We start from the raw sequence: 19,968 nt of genomic DNA, 5'->3' as shown, positions 1-19,968 counted from the left end.
GCCGAGTCGCGCCGCGTCAAATTGGGCTCTTCAAGGCTCCTTTTCCCCTGCCGCGTCCCGTGGTTGGCTCGGCGGCGGGCGGAGAACCCTGCGGTAATTTTACGGACTGGGTGCCAGAGAAATAATGTCTCAGTCTTCTCGGCTCGGAAGTCCTGGGGCGCCGCGCATTTGTGGCATGGGCGGGTGCCATGGTCGTAGTGAAGGGAGGGTAGTGGGAAGCTTGGATGGTGACCCCCTTCCCACCCCCCAAACCCTCGGGCTTGACCTAGAGATCCTAGTCTCATACTGTTATACTGGGAGCCACGCTGCGCGCGCAAGCACTAATTATCGAAAATCCAGCTGAAATCGCTTCCACTTCCCGCCCATGACTCCGCAGCGGGGGCAGCCGCGGCGCATCGGCGCGTATCCTGGTTGGACGGTGACCACAGGACTGCTGATGATCTGTCCAACACAGTCGCTGCAGACGCCACAGATACACTCGGTGCAGGCAAAGGCGTTTTTGAGCAGCCATGGCCGACCGCACGATGCGCAGTAGATCTCTAGCACATCCGATTTGCTACCGAAAGAGGACGACTGGGAGTGTTGGTAGGGGTGTGAGTAGTGCTGCAGCGGACTAGTGTTCTCGTTCGATGACGCCGACGTGGGCAGCCCGGAGCCAGAGATGTGGAAATTCTGGCCGGATCCCGCGCTCTCCAATGACTCGACCGAGGGAAATGGCTCGGGATCGTTGGGGCCCATCGTATCGGGAGGGGGTGGCGTCAACGCGCGCTGCAGCGGAGAGGCATTGTACTGTCCTGACTGATGAGGATGATGGAGATGGTGCCCGAGAGGACGGAAGCCCGGAGGCAGGGATGATCGCTTGTAGGCGCCTCCACTGCCACCGACACTGTCCGCCGCGGACAGTCTACGAGCGGCGGCGGCTGTGGTAGTGGCGGTAGCATTGGTAGTAGTGGGCGCAGTGCCGGTGGTGGTACTGACCCCGGTGCTGTTGGCAGCATCCGTGGAGGGCGGAAAGTTTGGCGACTGCGGCATCTGTGGTCGAACGCCAAGGGTGTGTTAGCAAGGTTGATTATCGCCAGTCTAACGCAAAAAAGATGAAAAAAGTAAGGAGGTTGGTGTACACATTAATTAGCTGAGGGTGCATAAACTTTTCCCTGACAGACGAACCCCCCGGCCTGTGGCTCGACCGCCCCAGATCTTGGGCCTGACTGTCAATGCGGCCTGGCCTGACCTGCAGAAGAAAATGTTCAAAAGCAAGAAGGGACAGTGGCTCTTGCTGGCAGCATGTGCCGACCCAGGGCAGGGCAGGTCGTCGTCTCTGGTCGATGCGGTTTCGGTCGACGTCGTCGAGGTCCGTGAAACCATCAGGCGTGGTGATGATGTGACCCTGGGCCGCGAAACTCGTTCAACCAGGACTGGACCAGTAGGGGACTGCAAGTTCCTCTTGCCCGAGGCCGCACAAAGCCGCTCGCATCGCCATCGTCCCCTTCGTGCGGTAACAACATCAGGCCATAACAATCGTGCCGTTGGTGGTTTTGATAATAGTAGTGACAGTAAAGTAATACAACACAATGCTCCCTCTTGTTGGGAATTTCTCCTTTCCTTTTGGGGGGGTACATCTACAAAATCTCGATCTCTTGACAGCAGCAAGTAAACAGAGGACAATCGAAAAATGTCGTCTGACTTACGGGAGTGAGATCACGATCATCATCCGCTTCGGTAGCTGTCGTCGCAGCCTCGATCAGATCTTCCCATCTCTTGCCCTGCACCCAAGCCGCCGTAGGCGGTTCGGCGGACAAGGCCTTTCGGCCTTCGACGCTCAACCTTCGGGAAAATTCCTTGGCCGAAAACTCCCTAGGTTTTCCGCGTTCGTGCTTGCCCTTGCGGGCGTTCTGCCCCATGGAGGGCTTGCGATCTCTCTGTTGGAGTTTATCGCGACGCTGGATAGGCGGTAACGACGAGTACCGGCTGCCAGGGGATTGCAAAATAGATGGTAATAGTTCGCGATTTCGCGAAGGCTGAAATGGCGGCAGGGTATCTTCATGAAACGGCGCACGCAATGACGGTAATTCAAGACCGGTGGGCATATCGCGTTTGAAGTCCGGGTCGGGGAACACGTCCTGAGAGGCGAATGAGCACAGTCCTGGTTGTGACCGTAGCCATCACCCTGCCGATACTTACAAAGTCCGAGTCCCAGTTATGCAGATGTGCGAAAGCAACTGCGGCACTGCCTGAACCGGGAGCCTGCCCTGTCCCTGCGAGTGTCCTCGTTTGTTCCAATGAAGGAGGATGGCCCCCGACATCCACTGCTGGGTCTTAGTATGGGTATAAACTTTCGGGACAACACACTGATCCAACATACAAGGTCCTTTTCGAACAGGAGCCGTCGTAGTCGCCGCTGCCGGTTGGGGTTGTGGCGGGCGTTGCGAGGGCGGTGTGTTGATCATCAACTGGAAACTTTCCTCCGTGGCAGGGAGCTTAGGGATGTAATAGTCTGGATGGGCGCGTCGAATATGCTCTTGCATCGACCTGTACCGCTTTTCCTGTTGGGTTGGAGTCAGCCGACCTGAAATGCGCATGATTGTGGGTGTTGGGGAAATACACACTCCAATGCACCGCTTCCGACACAGCGAGCCATCTTGGTTTGTGAGAGGACACACAACCTCATTTTCTGCATCTGCTGACACAAGAAAAGAGCCAGTGAGCGCGGCTTTGGGCGGCATGGCCTTACTGCGCTGACCGCAGGAGGGAATTTAGGAGGATACAACAGAGGTCGACGGCATCGATCGGACAGTCCTCTCACGCTTGGCTGGTATCGAAGAGAGGAAAATCCCGGCAGACACAATGGGTCCTCTCACATGATTTGGTGATGGGAGCGGACAGGTCGATTATGTTTGCTATACAGAACGCAACAAACACACAATAGAAGTCAAAATGTACAGCGGGTTGATTGCAGTAGGAGAGGAGAGAGTGAGGATGGAGAGAATTATTAGGTGGTGATGGCAGTCATTATCGGGTTGGTTAGAAGCCAGTGGATTGTGGACGCTGGAGCATTGTGGAAAACGCGGCTTCGATGATGCTACCGGAGCGTTAATTAATATTGAGGGGCATTGGCATTGGGTAAAACAACGCAGGCATTGAAGCAGCCCGGAACTGCACCTACCTGCGCCTATCTGTGGCTGCGGTGCGGTAAGAGGGATAAGGGTTACTCCAGCCTAGAGAGCTGCTAAAGCGCCTGTAGCCAATGGGCTTGGAATGGAAGCTGGAGCTCTCGGGAGTTTCAGCACTTTAGCTCTATCGTTGGAGCTCTACTTCTCCGTTGATCCATCACTGCTGTGACTGCACCACGGTCGTCGATTTTACTGCTAGGTGCGACGCGTACTTTACTGGTGATGGATGGTAAATGATAGATGATAAATGGAATTGTCTGGCATTTCCTTCTGCTTTACTCTGTACTGTCTGTCATCTGAATTCTTTCTACGTCTCCTGCAGCGCAGCTTTCTCATTCAAGTTGTATTGTGGCTCAATCCAAGCTCCTACTTCCAAGCCTGTCAACTATACGTGGACTGCGCTGCAACTCACACCACCCACTGGCATGGGGCTTGCCCGCCAACGCAGCTCCCATCCCATCCGAGTCGATGATGACAATGCTTCAGATTTCCCCTTCCCCTAACTGGTGCCGCTTTCCTTACCGCTCAGGTACTGACTCCATGCACTGCTACAGCTCCACCTTATCCGTTCGAGAGATCTCTCAGTGGCTCTTACAGCTGCCCTGCGTCCGTCCAGACAGCTCCAGGTCCTCGAAAGGTAGAGCTTCCTTCAATTTGCGGGCATGTGCAGCTCAAGCTTCCCTCAAGATTGCCCGTCCACAAATCCCATCGCTTCAAGCTGCTTCAAGTGCCCGTGGGAAGCTTGAGCTTTGACCCACACCAGCTGTCAAACCATCCAGCAAGTAACATCATCCCGCATAAGAGCACTCCAGATAGCTCTCTTCTCCTCAACCAGCTTCGAGCTTACCTTGTCCTAAGCGGGCTTCGAACTCTCCACTCGTCACGTTCTCCAGCAGGCTAAATCTTCCTGACGGAGCACCAGCACGCTTGATCGGCGATATGGAAATGGCGTTGCAGGAGAAGATGTTGCATCATAATGTTTATCATGAGCAGAGGATCACTTTTCGAAGCTCCCTCGCTTCTGGGCGAGACGAGATACAACCGCACCCGTGCTTTGTCCAAGCTCCATCCCGGCCCGCCATTGCCAACAAGCCGCTTTGACATATCGTGTATATGCACACCCGAGCACCGATGTTCAACTACGGGCAGAATACGCAGTGACATTGGGTCTCAAGCCAGCAACAATGCACGACTAGTACTTGCTGTCGATGCTGCCAAGCCGCGTGTCAAAGGCTAGTACTGTCGACAACCGCTTCCCAAACGAAGGTTTTCATTTGAAAGGAGAGTATGTTCATTGTTTCAGCGACCTCGTCATAAAGAGCTCTCTGCATACCAAGAGTGGCTTTCAGTCACTCAACATACTACACCGCGAGAGCCTCAGGTACGGCCGTCGGGAACATTATCTTACGGCATCGACTATGACAGGGAAACGTAGGTCATAGCACCACATTGCAATTTCGACCACACTCAGAACCCTTTGATGTACTTATGGGCCTGGGTGACCTCCGTGACCTCGAAGCGCATTCCAACTTCCACATCTCCTTCGTCCCGAGGACAACACAGCATACCAAAACATGGTTTGTACTTGATTCCCTCGTCAACTCTTCTGTAGCTCACCAACAGGTCCCAAGGCTGATGTGGATGTTTCTCTGCCGTATCTGGATTCACATTTGGAACGGTGCAGCGCGCACATCTGGCAACCACATCGAGGTCGATAGCATGGCGATTGCCCCCTGTGATCGTGGTGAAGAGTGATGAGTCGCCGTTGAATCGCACTGTCTTCCATGAATCTTCGGACCACGGTTCGCCACCCTTGATTATTATGTTTGGCCGGAAGCGCTCAATGGTGATCTCGCTCTGACCCAGCTCCCTCAGTCTCGCATTCAACTCCGCAAGAGAAGTCTCGGACGCGATAAGAACAGGAAGCACATCGGGAAAGTTCACTTTCTCCTCGCGGCCTAGATACATGGGATCGCCGTTGCCGCGACAGATCCTCGGCTCTGGGCCCTTGACCACCAACCTGACTGACTCGCCGAAGAACTCGGAGAACATCGACTTGAGTTTTGGGTCGGTGTAAGCATACGCGTCGGTGATGTGCTCCCATATGTCAACCGAGACCAGCTTCGTGTTGGTATCGAGCCATTCCTGGTCTGGATGGATTGGGACTTTGACTAGCTTTGTGGCATCATCGCCAATTCTGATGACAAGACTATCAGAGTCATGATCGATTGAGGTATTGATCAAGGTCATTTGTGGCTTTGAGCGGATGGTGATGAATTTATGGTCATCGTCGATGAACTAGGATTGCACAGTGGCGTTAGCATTCGTGAACTGCCACTCATCGGTATGGCTCTGATCAACCACCGCATAGGCAGAAGTAACCAGGTTGAAAAGCTCACCATCCATCTTCTATCAAGCTCTAGGCCTTCCCGCGTCAGTTTGGTGGATTCCACAGATATCCCGCGACACGATTTGATGGGATAGATTCGCAAATCAGTGATCTCGGAGACGGTGCGAGCCATTGTTACCCTTTCTATGTCTTGCAGCTAGATTCAAGTCAACAAGGAACACTCTCTCCGAGAACGAGGGAGTTGTAGTTTAGTACAGAAGTCAAATATACCTAGAGAAACGCGTTATCATTATGCATTTCGATCTCACTGTCATGTAATGATAAGAGGGGTTCGAATTGGTGGAGCTGACGGCAGTGTTCATCCGTCCAGCGTTGAAATCAATAATCAAAACAGCAATGTTGTTACCTTTCCCTATATACTTTGACGGTCGTCTGTGGACTCAAGACGTGTCTCTCTGTTGGTCCCTTGCTCGGACACCTCTCTGTCAGATACTAAGCACAGTCTCTCCAGCATAAGAGCGGTTGTTGTTGGGCGATAAGGATCTCGGTGTTTCGGTCAGCATCGATAGTATCAACACCACTCCTCTTTCAGGCATTCTACAGCGAGGTGCGAACATCCTTCCCGAGGATCGATGGCGAGCCGTAGAGTATGCACAAGGAACTCCTAAGGCCTAGGTGCATGGTGAGATAACTTCCACAGCTTCGACATGGTGTTATCAACCTCTCAACGGACGTTGGCGGCACCCGTGCCGCCGGTGGTCTCTCAAGATCGCACAGTTCTACGCACCACTGTCCATTCAGAGGGGCCACGCACATATCTTTCGGCTTGGGCTTCCCCATGATCATCGGGAGCTGGACCTTTCTACGAAGTAGCAGTTCTAGGTGCCTCGCGATCGGACGATCGAATGAACCACGATATGTCCACGCGATATCCCCGAAGATAGCAAAATGGCCCTGTGGTTGCTATTGGAACCTTATGTTTGGTATTCGAGCTGCGAGCCTGGGACGAGAAGCGGCCGCCGAGCAGAGCTATAAGAAAAGCTTTCAGAGAGAGACGAGACAGACCAAGGCATACTAGAATCTCCAAGTCCTCGGGACAAGGAGATCTCGACCACGATCGAGTCAGTGCAGTTGTTTTCGGGAAAGCCCTGACAACTTGAAGCTGACACCCGTACAAGATCAACGTTGTTGTCTACAGGCACAGGGCAGCATGGTCTCTCCCCTTTTCATGAGATGAGAGACTTAGAGATCGGATCAGAAGTGCGGCCCAACAGTCCCAGTCGTCCTGGTTATCTAGCCCACTCAGGCGCCTTATCGTTCGCCTCTCCAACGTCCAATGCGACAAGGAATCGGCTGACCATGTTATAACTTGCGACCGTAGCGGTGATCTCGACGATTTCTTGCTCGCTGAAGCCCGCCCCTTTTACTTCATCGAACAGGCTTTGTGGCACCGATACATCTCTTGTCATGGTGTCTGCATATCTCAAAACAGCCCATTGCCGGTCGTCAAGTGGCCCCTGTGAAGCTGGATGCAGTTGTTTCACGACCTCCAGTTTCTCTTCCGTGAAGCCGGGTGACTTGAGCAGAATCGGCGCATGTGCTTTCCATTCGAACCAGGCGCGGTTGATCAAAGCAGGGCGGCAGATGGCAATCTCGCGGATATCGTCCGGTAAGGAGTTCTTAGTCCGTATCGCACCAAGCAGAGCGTTCCAACCTGTATGTAAATCGCCTGTTGGACGGCCCATTTACCGACAACATCAAGAGGAGGAAGTTACTCACCATCTGCCACCTTTGGCGCATGCAACAACGTCAAATCCAGGGGAATGAGGCCCATCGCACCCCGTCGGGCCTTGACCCGTTCCAAGACCTCTTGGTCCTCTGCGGCGAGGTTGGTCGGCGGGTTGGGAACGTAGTTGAGACGCATGATTTCAAGCTGGGCTGTCTATTCCGCTCTGCCTTCGAGTTGTTTTCGATGACCCTGTAGGGCTTATGGATTTGCGAGTTCAATCTATGTTGTTTGTCACGGAAGAATGTTCAGTTCCAGCTGTCTCAGGTACGTTCCTCACTGACCAGCCTCGGGGTCAAATTGCGGGGGCACTCTCATTTTCTCAATTCGGGGTCCAAGATAGTTGGCAAGCCTCTCCAACTGCCAGTGCGGAAATGGCTCGCAATCAGTGCGCGACGGGGATTCACCCCGATGACAGGAACGCCTTGATGAATAGCAATGTCATTATTCGGCAGCGAGCCGTTGGAAGCCGACTTCCCGAATCCTCGAGCTGGCATTCTAGACTCGGGGCATTTAAGTGCTTCGCTTTAGCAACGACATCTCCTACCCGTCGCCGTCTGGGGCCCACGTCAGATATCGACTGAAGCAAGGGATGGTGCCCGCTATAAGCAGACTGGAAGACAACGGTTCAACACTGGCAGTGTTTCACAATCAAGTTGAAGGATTGGAGAGCCAGACAGAATCCCGGACTGCACTGGGTCTTTTCAGTAGAGCGCAGCGCAGCCTTATCTTAGTAACCCCGCCAGGCCATTGGCGCAGCCAAAACAAACAAGGGAGAATAGCTAGGTACCTCCCTTACCAATTACTACTACCTAGTAGTACCTCAGTGCCGGTAGGGTTCATCTCACACTCGCCCGCGGACAGGCTATCCACGACGATGAACAACGATCATCTCCTGTTTCAATAAGCGATACCACTTCATTTAAATATTAGGTACTTATCTCGATTGGCAAATCATTCCCGTCGCTGCGTGACCATCGACTGCTACTGACTGCCAGTGGTCCGTTGAAGCTCCTTCTTGGGCTATCTCCGACTGCCACTGCAGACTGCTATCTGACCTCCCCCTCCAGACTGCGCTCTCCCTCGCCTCACTGCATCTTCGATTGTTGTCACGAGACACGTTCGAGCGCAGCCTCCATCGTGCCATCCGTGCCTTCTCACCGTCCGAGCCTTCCCTCTTGCGTCACGCAGACCAGGCCTTCTGCACTGCCTGCCCACTACTAAGCAGCCAGTCTTCTCGTCCCGTCCACCTCCTCTATCGACCCGAAGGGCGCCGCCTACCTGCTTATCAAAACAGTTCAACCTACTTAAACCTGCCCTTCCCCAGATCTGAGAGGCCGTTTTCCTACGACTCCACATGCCTGGAATTCGTACGTCTTTCCAGTGATTATCCTGTCTTCTCTCATAATCCTGCGCCGACTGCTCCAAACACCAGTGGCCCAATCTACTTGTTTGTACTTCTACCTTCTGATACCAATTCCATATCAATAGCCCTCGACACAATGGACAAACTCAAGGCCCTCTTCAAGCGGAAGAAGGAGAAGAGCTCCACGGCTACCAAACCTGATACAAATGGCACCCCGGCCCCAGCCGCCGCGAGCCCCGCCGCGATCCCCAAGCCCACGCCCACGGATACGGCAGCTGCTCCATCGACCAGCGACCCTACCGCTCCTCCAGCTGGTAAGTTGATGGAATATTATAAATGGCATTCTCGCGGATGTCCACGGAAGCTGACTGTCATCCAGGCGCCGCTCCTGTCGAGCCCCTGCCTTCTGACAAGCCGGCCTAGCCTGCGAAATAGTGGCATGTTGGCAGTCGCGAGTGATGCTTGATAGTCGGTTCCCGACTGCGCGCACGTCTGACCACATCGACCCTCGCGATGTGGCAGGACGGGCTTAACACGATGCAGACCGATATCGTCTGCTCAGCATTGCTTCGACACGACTGTTGCAAGCCGAGCAACAAGCAACAAGCCACCGTCACCCCACTGCTTTTCCGTTAGCTTTTGATCCAGAGCGTCTAATCAGCATTATACCCCCTTTGACGCCGATGCGAAGTCGATTATGATACCCACTCCATTCCTTTCCAGCAAGGCAACTGCAGCACAAGAGTTTGAATGTGATTGGGCTATGAACGGATGGACTGGTTTTGCGCTCCTTTTCACATCGCCTCGTTGAGATACCCCCGCCTGTCCTGACGGGCAGAGCAAAGCGGTCTGATCCATTATCCTAAGATACCCCCAAACCTTGATACTTCAGAGAGTCAGTTTTCCTCTAGCATAGGACATGACATATGCTTTTTTCACGATCTTCATATTTCTTAGAATGCTTCTGCCCTTTGGCGTGCGCTTCATGCCTGAACCAACTCTCTTTCGGCGTTGTCACACGTGGGAAGTCAGCATCGCATGTCGTAATGTTAACATGCTTGCCGGACCGGCCATCTGAATACACCGGAGTCCGCACGTGTAAGGAATACATTGCTCGACTTAGTGTGATGATTCCCTTGCCCTTGGCCTGGGACAGCCTGCCATCTATCCAGATCGTATTATATAATTCCTCACACGCAACCTCTCCCGCCGAGAGGATCACCCGCCCGTGCCAAAGGACGACGAGGAAGGTCTGACGCCGAGCCAGCCGAAGCTCTATCCGTCACAACATGGCATCAATGGTCGTAGCGGAGAGTCGAATCACTGTGACAATCACGTCTCGTCATATTCCACCTTTTCGCCCAGAATAAACCCCGTCGTGCGTGCGCTTAGACAAATACCCGAGATCTGGGGGTATGCCCCATGTTATATTGCACCAGCCTGGTTCAATTTCTTCGGCTCCCCTATGATAATCCTACAGGATTGAGTCTATTGGCTCCGTCCCATCTCTTTCGCGAGACCAATCAGTCCAAATTACGGCAACTTCACATCAAGAGTGACAAGCACCGGGGCTTCTTTGCTCCGTGTGCTGCCATTGAGACCTGCGAAGGAAGTCTTACTGCGCAACGACTGTGCATCTTTCGAAGAGGGCCGCGAGGCAGGATAGATTCGAATCGATCGCTTGGATTTGTCGCCGGGGATCAGAGATAACAAGATGTCCTGATGAGTAGAGGCATGGATGGCGCCGTTATTGTCGTGATTGTCATTTCCGTTACTAGGTTCAGCGTTCAAACTTCCGTTGAACTGGGAAATGGAGGACATGGCGAGGTTTCCATGCTGGTGAGGGAAGATCTCGACGATTTGACTTGAGAAGAATGAGCATGTTAGTGATTGCCGGTTTTAAGGAACAGAATCAGGACAGTCAAAGCATTCCAGGATCTTTGTCTCCCCGATATGAGGGAATTTCATTTTTTGAGGTAGAGGTATAGACGTACTCGCTAGCCCATCTGGTGATGTTGTCCAGAGCTTCCTGCTCGCGCTGCACCTCTTCTGGGCTCATGACATTTTGAGACGGGATGTTCGAAGTGCCCCAGGTGCCGTAGCCATGGGGTGCGGCGTAGTCATCGTAGAGAAGGCGAGTGCGATCGGCCTAGCAGGGTTAGGAACTTGTGTCAGCGGATTGAAGAGTTTGTTTGATGCGATCGCATGCCATGCGTTAGGTTGTTGCAGGTACGTACTTCGGTGTCGCCGTGTCTGCGCAAGCCTAAGCACGAGAGACATATCCCCATTGCTGGATCGAGTGATGGGAGGAAGTAAAGGGAACAGCGCTGCGCACTGGACAGCCGGTCGTTACATGGGCTCACAGGCTCATGCGGCGGTTGGAATGTGATGTTGAAGGGTGGACATGGCTGTATAGTGGTCTCTCATACAGTGTTGTTGAAACGAAAAGATCTGTTTCTTGGACGTTACAGCAGAGAGGGATTCTGTGTAGATAGGATTGTTGGTGGTGGTGGTGGTGGTGTTGAGTGGTAGCATTAGAGATGATTCTTGTTTCAGTTGCTACTATTTCGTACAGGGCAAATCATGCGTCACTGATCTGTGCTCCCTATGCTACCACAGCTGCCACCTCTACTAGGTACCAGGTACTCTTTACCTTACTACCTCCAACCACCACAAAGCTGATTCGCTTCATGCTCTCCTACGGCAATATCTCTGGCAAGGGTATCATCATGCACCTACTGCTCTGTAAGGAAACTTGCGGCAAGTTACTACTCAAATACTGGTGGCATTTAGGGATCAATATGTCCAACAAAATCAGCTCCCTTGCCTCCACCGGAGTGAACAGAGATGAGGCGCTTCGCCATCTTATGATCCTCTCACGATCCATCCGCACCCTTTCTGTCGGCAGCGTCATGCTGTGACATTCTCCTTCCGCCAGCTTCAATTTCCTTCGTTGAAGCTGGAAGACGAAGCGACCGCTAGCGGATCAGCTCTTGTAAAGGGCGCCACGAAGAGGAAGAATTCAATATCGTTCTATCGTCCCAGTGGGAGTAAGGTATCAATCAAGATCTGCGCATCTCGCAAGTTTCCATGAAACAACCCTCGCTACCTGTTCTACTGCTGGAATGAGTTTTGTTCTATCTTAAGACCACCATGCTCGTTATTGTCGGTGACCGATCGCGCCCTTGCATCCGGTGCTCCCCTGCCAAGCTGGGTTATATTGCTGTCCTCACGAGGCTGCCTCCGATGCTGGCTCCTTCTCGTCATACAAGGCTTGTCAAGGACATGCGAGACATTGAGCATGGAGAGAATGAGCCAGATTACACTGAATCATTCTTCAAGGGCAGACAGTGGCAGCATCTTTTGCTGTTATATATCCCTTCTGCCTCTCCCAGCAGTTACGAACATCCAAACCAGTCCGCTCGTTCGTCTTCCATCATTTGTTCACTCTTTTCGTCTTTTTTGCCCGGTCACTCTTTTCAACCAAGGCTTGACCGAGAAAGCCCTTCATTATGCATTCTTCACTTCTTTCCCCTGCCCTGTGGTTGGGCTTGACTTCTTTGCTCAGCGTGACCTCCGCTCAACAGAGCCTTTCCTCCTCTATCGGCGATGTGGGCACTTCTACCGAGGCCACCTCGACCGATGCAGCTGTTTTTGGTGCGGCGATCTGGGCTGATTGGCTTCGATCGCCCGGGTCGCGGGCCAGCAGCAAAAACTGGAGTACCAGTTCAGGATATAGCCGCTCAACCTCTGTCTCGGGATCGTCTACGGTCGTTGTCAGCGGTGTCAGCACTTTCTCGTCGACTACTTCTAACAGCGCAACCTCTGCCGCGAGCGATTCCACGGTGACAACTGAAAGCAGCGCCACGTCTTCGGTCGAACAAACTAGTTCAATCGACACCACCTCTTCCGCAAGCGAAACCACCACAGCTGGAACTGGCGCCACATCTTCACCTGATGGGCCAATCGCGACGACGTCGTCCTTGTCCTCCGGCAGCTCCTATACCACATCTGCCTCGTCTTCAGAGACCACCACCACGGCCGAGTATACTTCGTCTACCACATCTGTAGAAGTGAGCCCCGTTTCAGAGTCGACCTCAAGCACGACAAACACAATTGCTGGTTCCATCTCCTCCACATCATCCGCGGAGCCGAGTTCGACTTTTGAGTGGTCTTCAAGCACGACAGACACCACGACTGGACTCATCACCATAACTTCCGCTGAGCCGGGCCCGATCTCTGACTTTACTTCAAGCACAACAGAAGCATCGACCGGGTCGAGTGTTGCTAGTTCCACAGGGTCTCCCTCACCTGCGTGCCCCTATTATCCGGGCCAGACACTTCCGAGTGAGACCGAGTCTTGCGCCAGATACACTTACGTGTGCGGCCGCACCTACAGTGATGACAGTTTCCGAGGCAATCCACTTACCAGAGGCAACCCAGAGCTATGTGCTCGTCGCTGCGACACTCTGAACCAGAACCAGGGCGCGGGCACCTGTCTCGGTATTGTCTATGACCCTATTTCCACTGTTGACAATTGCAGAGTCCTCCGCAGCACTCAAGGTCAGATGGATAACACACAATATGTGGCCCTGCTCATATCCCGTGATCCAAATTGTGGCAGAGTTGTCAACGATACCTCCAGCACAACCTCAGATGCTACGACTGTCTCCACTACCTCAATGGAGTCTATGACAACCGAATCTTCAAGTTCGTCTGACACTGTGGCCCCTGTCACGACGTCCTCGAGCACATACAGCGGCTTGCAAGACACAAATGACACATCGACGACCGCTTCGTCGATGACGACAAGTTCGGACTTCAACACATCCAGTCGCAGCCGGTCGCATTCTTATAGCCATTACCGTGGCAGCCGTACCTGGAGTGCCTGGCCATCTTGGTCCACCACAAGCGGCAATGCGACGGTGGGCCCTACGTCGACCGTTGCAAACGTGACTACCACAGCCACTACCACGGAGACGACTAGTATCAGCAACGGCACCTCCACTAGTATAATGTCTACTTCCTATACTAGTGCAATCACCAACACCTTCACGAGCAGTACCATGGGCAGCAGCACTACCTTGAGCGCCATGTTCAACAACAACACCACCAGCTATAACCCCTCCTCGACGACTTCCTCCAACCTGACCTTCACCACCACGTCCATGAACTCGTCGAGCACCGGCTTCGTGTCTCCAGTCACCACAAGCAGCTTTTACGCCAATTCGACATCCGCCTCTGCTTCCACCTCGAGCTTCAGCTCCGCACCTCAAACAGCTAACGCTACGACAATAGCAACGACGACGACTAGCAGCAGCTGCCCAGCCACCGGAACCACCGTCTCAATAACCGTGACCGGTTCGTGCAACATAGCAAGTGTGACCTCTACCACCACTATTGCCTCAACGATCACAAACACTTCCACCCGGACAAGGACCACCAGGACGGTGACCACTACGACAAGCACAAGGACTAGATATACCACAACCACTGAGACCGACACCGTTACTGCCACCGTCACTGCGACTGAGTGGGCTGGCGGATCACGATGTGGACGCATCCACTGGTGAAAGGGGCTCTAGGAACAGAGTACGATTGTTGTTGGAGGCACGGTGACGCTGGTTGAGGCATTGCTGCAAGGAGCGGAGGGGTGCAGCAAAGAGAGACGGATGAAGGGGGTTCCAGTCGTTCTTGTTATTGTTGGGAAACTTTCCACTCCAATGGGACTGAATTCGTGGATTGAAATTCGAGTTTACAGTCGCGCGTGTTGGACGTGCTTTGATCTTTTGCTATTGTTGTTCTAGATCTACTTGCTTCTTTGGCCTTTTCGTTAGCAGACAGAAATCGAATTCTTAGTTCCTCAAAGCCTGGCATTGGATATTGCAGCTTCATAACTTCGTGCGCCCACCAGATTTCGTACTATTCCAAACCTGTACAGCTTTGTCCTTGGTATAGTCGGGAGGGAAATACTGAGGCCCGAGAACCTTTTTCACCACCTTCCCGGTACCGCTCTTTGGAAGCTCATCCTCTATGACTCGCAACAGCGTTGGCAACTTGTATCCTGCCAGACGACTTCGCACGTCTGCACGAAGGTCGTCGAGCCGCAACTGCTTAGGCTTTCGTTTGCTTCGCACAAAGAAGTCACGCGCAACTCGATCATTCCGCAAGGATACCACGGCTCCCACGCGCTGACCAAATTCATCGTCTGGAACTCCTACTACCATAACCTCGCCGATGTATGGCAGGGCGAGCAGCTCCCGTTCAATGTCCAAGGCCGAGATCTTGTACCCGCCAGATTTGATGACATCGACCGAAGCGCGGCCGACAATGAAATAATACTTACCTTCTCGGCGTGCAACATCACCAGACTTGAAGTAACCATCCCCGTCGTGGGCGTTTGCTGTTTCTTGGGGATCGTGGAGATACCTTGAAAACATGTTGAAGGACTTGATTGAGACTTCTCCTTCATCTCCGTCAGTGAGCTTTACCTCGACTCCATATGTCACCTGTCCGACTGACCCATCAGGAACGTCCTCATCGGGATCAACGGACATATTGAATACGACGCCCATCTCGGTCGAGCCATATCGCTGGATGATCCGGCGGCCATTCATGAGACCGCTCCAGAAGTCATTGATGGGCATCGGCAGTGCAGAGGTACCACAAAGACAGACTTTGAACGCAGCGACGGCCGCTCTGTATGTTTCAAGATCAGGGGCCGACAGCTTCACCAGATGTTCCTGGTAAAATCGCATCAATCTCATGTAGATAGTAGGGACGCCTGTGAAGTGTGTCAAGCCGCCCTGTCTCCAACGATTCCAGGTCCACTTTGGGTCGAAGCTGCCTGACCGAAACTCGATACATGCCCCGGTCTGGATGAATGGGAAGAACGATACCCAGATCCCTGTCGCGTGATGTACGGGCAAGAGATGAAGTAGGACGTCGGACTCCTGCAGACCGATCTGCTGCGCGAAGCACATGGAGCCTTCCATCACCGCTGCTCGACGCAGGACTGCACCCTTAGGCGGCCCTGTCGTTCCCGAGGTGAAGATGACCACTCCAGGCGCATTTGGATCGTGCCAACGGTTGGAAGAGATCTTGATGGCGTCAAGGGGGAAAGGCGCTTCGCAATCGATGCCGTTGATCGGCACGGACACGAACTCTGGGTTGCCCGTGGCCCGAATCTCCTTTGCAAGGGCTTCCCCCAGATCCAGCGACGGCGTAGCTGTCAGCACCGCTACCGACCGGGACTTGTTCACGTAGTATGCGGCCTCCTTGACCGGCTGGGCGCTGCTGTGTGGACTGGCGGCCGCACCGAGGGCCATGATGGCCAAGACGCCCACAGCAAACTCGTATCCTCCTGGGGCGAGGATGCTGATATACACTTCTCTGCCATGGTGCAGGTCGTCAATCGTCTGTGTACTGAGACCTCGTTTGAGGACTCGCCGCAGTCTGAGTGTGTCGCTGAGCAGCTGTGCCGTCGATCTCTCTGTGCCCGCGTTGACGTCGCGTATCGCCGGCCGAGGGTTCGGGCGGTGGGCCAGCGTCAGTAGCCGAGTGAACAATGGGTCGGCGGGAAGAATATGATTCGCTTCATGACTGGGTACAAAGTCGGTCCTGTCGAAAGTGCCTTTAGCAGTGGCCCGCTCTTTCATCTTCAACACCACCAGGCCAGGACTTGCCTGGTCTTTGCTCAGGGACCATTGTCTAGCAACGGTAGTTATATCGTAATACGGCTCCAACAATGCCTGGAGGCGGACAAGGTTGAATCGAGTACTGACATTCCATTGATCTCCAAATAGGGTGCTCATCCCTCAGCAGGAGTTGAAGACAACCCAATCATGATGGCAGTCACGCCATTAACCTCGGCCTCGATCCGGTTGTTGTAAGTCATTGCATGGTGAGGGGTGTCGATGTCAGAGTCAGCAACTTTCTATACGAGATGAGCGTCCTCGGGTCGCCCAGGGGAGTGCTTCAGGCGTCCCTACTCCATGCTCCATGCTCCATGCTCCCTCTATTGACTGCACCGAACCACAGGAAAAACAACGCGTGTGAAAGCGGTGGATGAGTACCACGCTCATCGGGGTCGATATACCTGTACAACATGGGTGACTTCACCGACAAACTGCGACCAGCCGACCCTCAAGGGCCGAGCATTCTGGCGCAAGAGAGAGCCGGATCCAATCTGAACGTCGACCAGCTCGCGAACCACTTGCTGTCAAGAAACGACTTCCTGCAGCGCCAGAAAAGAATTCTCTCTATCCTGGAGACGATCCCGATACTCTGCAAGAAGAACCAGCTCAATATGGCCCGACCAGACAGATATCACCTGGGTCTGGCACGGGCAAAGATGCTACGCAGATTATCGATCGAGCATGGCTGGGATCGAGACGACTACCTCATGGCCGACTACCTGATGGACGAAATGGGCCCGTACGCGCTTCAAGCGACTATGTTTGCGACATCGATCCGCGAGCAAAGCAACGAGCAACAAAAGGCCTACTGGCTCCCGAAAGTCGAGAACTGGGAGATCATCGGCTGTTACGGCCAGACCGAGTTGGGTCACGGCAGCAATGTCAAGGGTATTGAATGCGAAGCACGCTGGGATCCCAACACCAAAGAGTTCATCATCCACAGTCCAACCATCACAGCCAGTAAATGGTGGAATGGCTCGCTGGGCCGCACAGCCAACCATGCCATTGTGGTCGCGCAGCTCTTCCTCCCGGAAAGGGGACCAGCCACTTCTACAAAAGATTCAGATGGAGCAGACAAAAACACTCCCAGATACAGATCCTACGGACCGCACCAGTTCATCATACAGATCCGCGACATGAAAACCCACCAGCCCCTGGACGGTATTGTGATAGGCGACATCGGTCCAAAGTACGGCTATCCAGCCATGGACAACGGCTACATGCTCTTCAACCATTTCCGAGTCCCCCATTCCGCACTGCTGGCTGGGTACTCAGGCGTCGACTCCGAAAGCTGGATGTACATCAAGCCGAAAAACCCGGCCGTCGTGTACGGATCGTTGACGTTCGTGCGCGCCCAGATCGTGATGAACGCCCGCCTCGTGCTCGCTCGAGCAGTCACGATCGCCGTCCGCTACCTCTCCATCCGTCGCCAGTTTGCCGATCGAGACTCCAAAGACCCAACCAACGCGCCGGAACAAGCCGTGCTCAATTACCCGACAGTCCAGATCCGGATTTTGCCCTTGTTGGCCACGACTTTCGCGCTGCATTATACCGGCGAGGCTATGTATAAGCTATATTACGGGACGCGCGAAGCGATCGAGACCAGCGGCGACTTTTCCCGTCTCGCAGAGATGCACGCCGCCTCATCAGGTCTCAAATCGCTCTGTACCACTCTGGCCGCGGACGGGATCGAGACCTGTCGGCGCGCCATGGGCGGCCACGGCTTCGGCGGCGGGAGCGGCGTGATCGCCCTGAACAACGAGTATCTCTCCAAACCGACCGTCGAGGGCGACAATTGGATGATCACGCAACAGACGGCGGCGTATTTGATCAAACGCATGGCAAAAGTGGCGAGCAATCCGGGCATCAAGCCCACGGACACCGTTGATGTGCAGTTCCAGGAATTCTTGCAGTCGCCGACTACCACAAATGACGACGATAAGCTTGGTAAGAACAACAACGTCAGGCGGAGAGCTGGGTTTGGTATTCTTGGTGATGAGATGGAGTTGGTCAAAGCATTCCAACATCGAGCCTCGTATCTCTCGTACCAAGCTTACCATGCGCGAGTGCTTGAAAAGAGGTCTTGGACGGACATGATGATAAGCCTGCATCGGCTTAGCCATGCGCATTCTGAGAGTCTGCTGGTCTCGAATCTTCACCGCGCTGTCTCTGATGATGCTGGTAGTGCTGATGATGATACCTCGATACCACTAGACAAGCCTACCTTGCAGGTCATGAGGACGTTGTTCCGGCTCTTCGCACTGTTCACGCTCGACGCTTCAGCTTCCGAGTTCTTGGTCTCTGGCGCAATCTCGCTCGACACCCTGCAGGCCGTTATGCCGACGGTACAGAATCTCATGGCTTCAATCAGACCGCATGCTGTTCGGCTCGTCGATGCTTGGTCTGTGCCGGATTATCTGCTGGAAAGTGCTCTGGGGAATTATGACGGGGATATGTATAATAGACTCTTTCAAAAGGCGCACAAGGAGAATCCGTTGAACCGGGTCACTTTCAATCCGGATTGGCGCACGGAAGAAATAGTTATGGGGGAAGGGGAGGAGAATGCTAGGAGAAGGTTGGAATCGTTGGCACTGGGGACGACGGGGCATGAGCAGTCTGGCGTGGTGAGGGCGAAATTGTAGTTTCATCTCTCATAACCGACCACGTCTGGGAAACCTCACTGCTTGTGTCGTGTATAGAAAGTATTTCACCGAGGAAGGAAGTGCACACACGCGCACGCACGCACGCACGCACATTCCCTGAACAGAGACGCTAGATCTTCGCTTTCGGCGCCGTCCCAACCCGCTTCCTATGCACATAGCTGATGGCTTTGAACTTGTCCAGCGCCTCACCCCACAACTCGGCCCGCAAGAGACCATACACGCCCATCGAGGCGCGCGGAGCCACAGACTTAGCCAGCTCGACGGCACGCCGCCTCATCTGGTCTGGAGGACAGATTTCGTCGACAATGCCGTCCTGCAGAGCCTCCTGGCCTGTCCACCTGTGAGCCTCGAGCAACATCTTGCGCGCGATCTGCGGCTGCAGCTTCAGCCGCGGCAGCGCGCCGATGCCGTCGAAATGCAAGCCCAGGTTGACGGGCGGCATGCTGATGAAGCCACGCTTGCTGTTCATCACGCGGTAGTCGCACGCCAGCATCAGCGGACAGGCGCCGCCGAACGTGTGGCCCGTTACCAGCGCGACCGTGGGGTAGGGGTAGTCGACCAGTGTCGCGAGGAGTGGGTAGAAGCCGTCGGCGTTGGCGTACATGTTGCTGTCGCCTTCGTCCAGCTCTAGCCCCGTGCACCAGAACTTGTCGGAGAAGGATGATAGGACGACTGCCCCCGGAGAGTCTGGCTGGATGAGATTCGTCTCGACATACCGTAGCGCGGAGATGATTGTCTGTGCGTATTCCACGTTCAAGCGGTTCTCGGGGGCCTTGTGCATCAGTATTACATGCACGCCTAGGGCGTCGGGAGGGGATTCGATTGTTAAGTTGTTGAAGCTTGGAGCAGCAGGAGCCATGACGGATGAGAAGAGATTGTATCTGGCGTTCTTGATGTTTGATCAAATTTGTCTGCTCTGGCCTGGGCGAGCCGAGG

The 19,968-nt window shown here is 53.9% G+C and overlaps 9 protein-coding genes across 9 annotated transcripts; 2 read left to right on the top strand and 7 right to left on the bottom strand.

Moving 5' to 3' along the window:
• Positions 1 to 324: 324 nt before the first annotated feature.
• A1O1_00316 (uncharacterized protein) lies at positions 325 to 1,032 on the bottom strand (the record flags this gene model as incomplete). Its single annotated transcript, XM_007721236.1, has 1 exon — positions 325 to 1,032. One exon carries the CDS (start codon positions 1,030 to 1,032, stop codon positions 325 to 327), a length of 708 nt encoding a protein of 235 aa, XP_007719426.1.
• Positions 1,033 to 1,619: 587 nt separating this feature from the next.
• Positions 1,620 to 2,723, bottom strand: A1O1_00315 (uncharacterized protein; the record flags this gene model as incomplete). Its single annotated transcript, XM_007721235.1, has 4 exons — positions 1,620 to 2,120; positions 2,182 to 2,306; positions 2,363 to 2,543; positions 2,607 to 2,723. 4 exons carry the CDS (start codon positions 2,721 to 2,723, stop codon positions 1,620 to 1,622), a joined length of 924 nt encoding a protein of 307 aa, XP_007719425.1.
• Positions 2,724 to 4,637: 1,914 nt separating this feature from the next.
• A1O1_00314 (uncharacterized protein) lies at positions 4,638 to 5,692 on the bottom strand (the record flags this gene model as incomplete). The annotated part of the gene is made up of 2 exons (XM_007721234.1): positions 4,638 to 5,468; positions 5,570 to 5,692. The coding sequence occupies 2 exons, from the start codon at positions 5,690 to 5,692 to the stop codon at positions 4,638 to 4,640; spliced, it is 954 nt and encodes a 317-aa protein (XP_007719424.1).
• Positions 5,693 to 6,809: 1,117 nt separating this feature from the next.
• A1O1_00313 (uncharacterized protein) lies at positions 6,810 to 7,444 on the bottom strand (the record flags this gene model as incomplete). The annotated part of the gene is made up of 2 exons (XM_007721233.1): positions 6,810 to 7,234; positions 7,300 to 7,444. 2 exons carry the CDS (start codon positions 7,442 to 7,444, stop codon positions 6,810 to 6,812), a joined length of 570 nt encoding a protein of 189 aa, XP_007719423.1.
• Positions 7,445 to 10,205: 2,761 nt separating this feature from the next.
• A1O1_00312 (uncharacterized protein) lies at positions 10,206 to 10,731 on the bottom strand (the record flags this gene model as incomplete). Its single annotated transcript, XM_007721232.1, has 2 exons — positions 10,206 to 10,536; positions 10,667 to 10,731. 2 exons carry the CDS (start codon positions 10,729 to 10,731, stop codon positions 10,206 to 10,208), a joined length of 396 nt encoding a protein of 131 aa, XP_007719422.1.
• A 1,453-nt stretch (positions 10,732 to 12,184) lies between these two features.
• On the top strand, positions 12,185 to 14,245 carry A1O1_00311 (uncharacterized protein; the record flags this gene model as incomplete). The annotated part of the gene is made up of 1 exon (XM_007721231.1): positions 12,185 to 14,245. The coding sequence occupies one exon, from the start codon at positions 12,185 to 12,187 to the stop codon at positions 14,243 to 14,245; it is 2,061 nt and encodes a 686-aa protein (XP_007719421.1).
• A 318-nt stretch (positions 14,246 to 14,563) lies between these two features.
• On the bottom strand, positions 14,564 to 16,486 carry A1O1_00310 (uncharacterized protein; the record flags this gene model as incomplete). The annotated part of the gene is made up of 1 exon (XM_007721230.1): positions 14,564 to 16,486. The coding sequence occupies one exon, from the start codon at positions 16,484 to 16,486 to the stop codon at positions 14,564 to 14,566; it is 1,923 nt and encodes a 640-aa protein (XP_007719420.1).
• A 293-nt stretch (positions 16,487 to 16,779) lies between these two features.
• Positions 16,780 to 19,011, top strand: A1O1_00309 (uncharacterized protein; the record flags this gene model as incomplete). The annotated part of the gene is made up of 1 exon (XM_007721229.1): positions 16,780 to 19,011. One exon carries the CDS (start codon positions 16,780 to 16,782, stop codon positions 19,009 to 19,011), a length of 2,232 nt encoding a protein of 743 aa, XP_007719419.1.
• A 130-nt stretch (positions 19,012 to 19,141) lies between these two features.
• A1O1_00308 (uncharacterized protein) lies at positions 19,142 to 19,891 on the bottom strand (the record flags this gene model as incomplete). The annotated part of the gene is made up of 1 exon (XM_007721228.1): positions 19,142 to 19,891. One exon carries the CDS (start codon positions 19,889 to 19,891, stop codon positions 19,142 to 19,144), a length of 750 nt encoding a protein of 249 aa, XP_007719418.1.
• Between the last annotated feature and the right edge of the window lie 77 nt (positions 19,892 to 19,968).

The sequence above is a fragment of the Capronia coronata genome (assembly GCF_000585585.1).
Source record: "Capronia coronata CBS 617.96 chromosome Unknown acBCG-supercont1.1, whole genome shotgun sequence".
In the NCBI taxonomy this organism is placed as follows: domain Eukaryota; kingdom Fungi; phylum Ascomycota; class Eurotiomycetes; order Chaetothyriales; family Herpotrichiellaceae; genus Capronia; species Capronia coronata.
The sequence above is the reverse complement of the archived record's forward strand: the minus strand, read 5'-3'. Positions and strand labels throughout refer to the sequence as shown.